This window comes from Conger conger, chromosome 6, assembly GCF_963514075.1.
Source record: "Conger conger chromosome 6, fConCon1.1, whole genome shotgun sequence".
Taxonomy (NCBI): Eukaryota; Metazoa; Chordata; class Actinopteri; order Anguilliformes; family Congridae; genus Conger; species Conger conger.
The window spans coordinates 24,722,448-24,727,320 of NC_083765.1; the positions used below are offsets into that span (position 1 = coordinate 24,722,448).

Genomic DNA, 4,873 nt, shown 5'->3' on the forward strand with positions numbered 1-4,873 from the left:
CCGAGGTCCACGAGTATTATAACGAGATACCCGGCAAAGAGCCGCCCCCGGGTGGGCTACTCGATATGCGGGTCGGACCGAAAGCACCGCAGCAGCCCCCCAGTGGCAGCCAGGCAGAAGAAGACGATCTGCGAAGAGTGAGCCCACCTTCCCGATCCCCACTTCACACACACACTTTTTTTTAATGCGTCCGACGTTGCTTCCTGGATGACTCACCCGCTTCTGTTTGGGTTGTGTTGCAGCCGGGATGCCCGGAGCACTTGAACGTGTATGAAAATTGCTCTCTCACGCACATGCAACTTCCATCTGCAGGTAAGATGATGCAGTGCATTTTTTTCTTTCTTACTCACTATTACATGAGGGGCAGAGTAATTCCGGTATTCTTTGTATGTTAGAAGTACTGACTAATTTGTCTCCCATAATTTGATTAGCCTACTCTAAAGCCATCAACTGATGTTTCATAAATCCATGTTAACAGGGCAGTCACTGTTCATATGTTAATTGAATTAATTGCCCATTTATTAAAATGAAAGAACATGTGACATGGATGTTTTTTTCCCCAATCTTCCAATTTTGAAATTCTTTCCAAGGGAAATGCAATCTATTATCAAATAAATTATCTTCCAATATTTTGTGAGCAGTGATGGCTAGCCTACAGTACATCCACATTTCCCTGGACATAAATCCACTGCAAGAGGGATGTAGTCAGAAAGAATGGGACATATGCTTCACAGATATAGCAGTAACCTCTGACAAGCACATTCATAAAGGAGTGCCTGGGGACTATCACAGTACATATGTCTAAGTACTGTACATAATCGCATATCATATTCCATGCACAACATCAAATCAATAAATAAATGAACCATCTGAAAAATAAACAGACTGGCCTCCCCTTTCATGCATGGTGATCAGCATAGGTGTATATACTGAGAATTCTTTGCATTATTGAATTTGACGTATTCCCAGTTAGACGTGCAGTTACATATAGGTTGGTTTGCAGAAAGAGAATAAATAAAAGCTGGCCTGTCAGCCAGTTGAAGGCCTGTCCATACCAAGAACTATAACTATAACTATAAATATATGGTTTTAAAAATCGTTCTTACTCAAGTGGATGGTGGAGCCCACAGACTCCACACCACAGCTATAAGGACAGAGACCAATCATATCCCTGGGATCATTTTCAGAGTGTTTTTTTCCAAGCTGCATGAACAATAAAACTCTGACCTAATCAAAATCCAACCAAATTTACAATTCACAGTGGAAGGCGACATAGCCGAGAGACTGTTCTCAGAACATTATTGTTCATCAGTGTGGATGTTCAGATCATTGTATTGTTATGGTTGTTATAGAATATTCAGTGAGGCATCAAATCTGCATCAGCTAAATGGCAATGTTTCAGGACCAGACAACTCTGTATTTAAATAAATAAAATGTTTTGGCTAATGTCTACCTACATCACTGTGTAATATTGACAGAAAATGTTCATTTTGTTAATCCCTTTTATGAATTGAAAAACCTCAACCACTTCCCCCCGTTGTATATTGATAAGCCTGAAGAGATTAAATATGCGAAGTAGGGCAGCCTGTAGCATAGTGGTTAATGAGGTGGCCCTAACTTTGACTACATTAAGGATCATACAACATATGCAGTGCATATTGTGGAAGTCTTAAGCACTCTATAGCACAGACATCATCAAATCACCAAGAACCACTGCTGGTTTTCCACCCTCCCTTTACCTGGGAGTCAGGTAGAAAGTAGCACTAACTGTTCAGTTAATTACCTGGGAGAAAAGAAAACCATCTGGATTTGTTCTTGAGGGCCAGATTTGATTAATTCTTCTCATAGCACATCTTGTTACGAATTCACTCAAAAGACCTCAACCATCTCCACAAACTTCTACTGCAACCAAACTTGATATTTTACTCAATTAATTTTTACAACTTCCAAACTCCAGATTTGGAGAAGGGCGTTCCCGTGCTCCTGCCGGACAGTAAGGAGGCGGCGTACAGCACACTGGGGGAGGAGGGTGGCCCCGTGCCGGGCGGGCCTGCACAGGCCCTGGAGCCGCTCCAGCTGGAGGTGTGGTACCACGGCAGCCTGAGCCGGCGGGAGGCTGAGAGCCTGCTGAAGCACAGCGGGGACTTCCTGGTGCGGGAGAGCACTTCCTCCCCCGGCCAGTACGTCCTGAGCGGCCTGGAGGGGGGCGCTGCCAAACACCTGCTGCTGGTGGACCCGCAGGGAATGGTACGCCTCCGCCTAAAACTCCTCTCACTGTACCTGGCCCATGTGGGATTCCATTTTCTGTCGTCAACTTCCTGTTTTTTTTGCTAACGTTGTCAATAGAAACTTTCGTAGTATCTAAGCTTGCTGATTTGTTAACCCATTTTTCCTTTCTGGGGGCAACATTAGCTCAGCAGGTAAGAGCGGTTGTCTGGCAGTTGGAGAGTTAGTTCTGAAGTAACCCTGAGACACCTAACCCCCAATTGCTTCCAACAGGCTGGTTAGCAGCTTGCATGGCAGCCTTTCAGAGCAAGTGTGTGTGTGTGTGTGTGTGTGTGTGTGAATGGGTAAATGAGAGGCATTAATTGTAAAGTTTGTGTGTGCATGCACGTGTGCTTGTGTGTGGGCTTGTTGTTTTCACTTACGTGATTAAGACCCCCATGGATCCAAATCTCACACAATAAGTGTTTAAGGACAGTGTGCGGATGATACATACTTCAAGTAATTTTGTTTTCCATATTATAATATTTCTGTTGCTGTTTTTCGGCAGTTTATCTTTCTCTTTTTGGCTGTTTGAGAAATGATGGTTGAAGTAATGTTTGAGGTACATATTACTAAACTGTCTCTTCTGTACTTTGCCTTCTGTTTTTCTGAAAGGTGAGGACAAAGGACCACATATTCGACAGTGTGGGACACCTGATTCGCTATCACATGGACAATCAGAGACCAATCGTCTCTTGTGGGAGTGAGCTGTGCCTGAAACAGCCGGTCATTCATTAGTGGTCATTCAAAAACAGTGACAGTGTTCAGACTGGATATTAAACAGTGGACTTAATCATTCTATCTTTGATCGAGCGTTCTGGCACATTCTACCAAAAGGACAAAGTGTTCAGACTGTAACTTGCATGGTCAGACTTTTTATCACAGTCATACATAGATATTCTACTTTTTTTGGCAGTTGTATTTTTACCATTGTAATTTTGGGTTGGAAGTAAAAAAAGAGTACTTGCATTTGACAAAAGAAAAAGAAGAATAGCAGGTGACATGTGGCGTGCATTCTGTGTTTATGCCTCAAAGCACAAAGCTGTAGAGCAAGTGGCTGGCTGATTGACTTTAGTCTCTGTGTTGGTGAAAATGGTTATTTTTCTGCTCCTGAAAATGTGCCTTGATGCAGTATTCAGCTTCAGGGGCAGGTTTGCCAGGTTTGTACAGATTGTACAATATAGTGTATATCACTGAATAGTGTATATTCAGTCCTGGTCCTGGAGAGCAGCAGGGTCTGCTGGTTTTTGTTTTCGCCTTAATATCAGCAACTAATTCAGACCCAAGAAACAAGGCGAGGTGAGTTAACTGTGCAATTAAGTGTTTTAATAGACCAGTTGTGTGTAGAGTTACACCCTGCACCTCTCCAGGACCAGGAGTGAGGACCACTGTTGTATAGCATCTGACACACCGCAAGGCTTAGCCCATGATAGACAGCCAATGTATAAGATAGTTTAATAAATAACATTAATTTGAGGACACTTTAACAATTACAATATATTTTTTATATTTATAATAGAAGCTTTGGTCTGAGTACTATGTCAAATTTATCCACCATATACTGTACATCTCTGTTTGTCATTAGCAGTAAGCTAATATAGAGTTCTAAAATATGCAAGGTCTATTGGAAATGTATACAAATGTTTATTTTTGAAAATCATTATAATAGTAGAAGCATATCTAGCACAATGCTGGATAGTGGTATTGCTTATTGATTTTATTTTCATACACACAGAACCTGTGGACCAAGGCATTGCTCTGTGCATGTGTGCAGATGAAATAAAATTAACTGACGCCAGTGCAAGTCCAGTATGGGTACTTTTTCTTCTAATGCAGTTTATTTTCATTCCTCGTGCACTTGTCAGAAAGACTGTATGTGCATGCGATAATTTTTTATATTATTTTTGAAAATAAAAGTGACACGCCCTTCCTTCTTGGAGAATGCATGAGAAGTTAATAAGTTTAAAAAATGTTTAAATATATATTTCCTTTTTAACAGTGATATAGATTGCACACAATTTTGTATATGTTTCTTGATTCTTTCTTGTGTTATCCTAAATATGTGAATATTAAATAATTTAATCACTCGGTACCTTCTTGTGGGGTTTTTGAAGTCTAATTTTGTGTAAATGGTTGGCATTTACATATAGTGCCTTTATCCAAAACGGTGTACATTTCATGCTTCTCATACACACACACACTCATGGTGATCGGCTGCCATACAAGGCACCAACCAGCACATCAGGAGCATTTAGGGGTTAGCTTTCTTGCTTACTTTACTTTATGTTTGCAATATATTGGGGTAAAAATAAGATTTCTGGTAAATGAATGGGCTAATTGATACTCTCAAATCATTTGTCCGGTAGACAATTTCACTATTGTTCCCTACAACACAGGCTGATATAGTAAGCTAATTTTACCACTTTAATTTCAATAGTTTCCTTGGACATGATTTTATTTAAATTTTTTATTCCTTATCAGTACACAGTATGTTAATGAATGTATACAAGTATGGATATTGCAGTGAGTTTATAACCGGCAACTGAGTTATTGATATCTTCAATTAAAGGGTTATTAAACTGCAGATAGTTTCAAGTGAATTGCATAT

At 40.4% G+C, this 4,873-nt stretch overlaps 1 protein-coding gene across 1 annotated transcript; it reads left to right on the plus strand.

The window, feature by feature from the left end:
- On the plus strand, positions 1-4,357 carry LOC133131434 (SHC-transforming protein 1-like). The gene is made up of 4 exons (XM_061246801.1): positions 1-137; positions 243-312; positions 1,958-2,247; positions 2,881-4,357. The coding sequence occupies exons 1-4, from the start codon at positions 66-68 to the stop codon at positions 3,001-3,003; spliced, it is 555 nt and encodes a 184-aa protein (XP_061102785.1). The 5' UTR covers positions 1-65; the 3' UTR covers positions 3,004-4,357.
- The last annotated feature ends 516 nt before the right edge of the window (positions 4,358-4,873 follow it).

Coding starts and splice junctions, on each gene's coding strand:
- LOC133131434 (XM_061246801.1), top strand. CDS start 66: ATGCGGGTCGGACCGAAAGCACCGCAGCAGCCCCCCAGTGGCAGCCAG. Junction 313..1,957: donor CATGCAACTTCCATCTGCAG/GTAAGATGATGC, acceptor TCCAAACTCCAG/ATTTGGAGAAGGGCGTTCCC. Junction 2,248..2,880: donor TGGTGGACCCGCAGGGAATG/GTACGCCTCCGC, acceptor TTTTTCTGAAAG/GTGAGGACAAAGGACCACAT.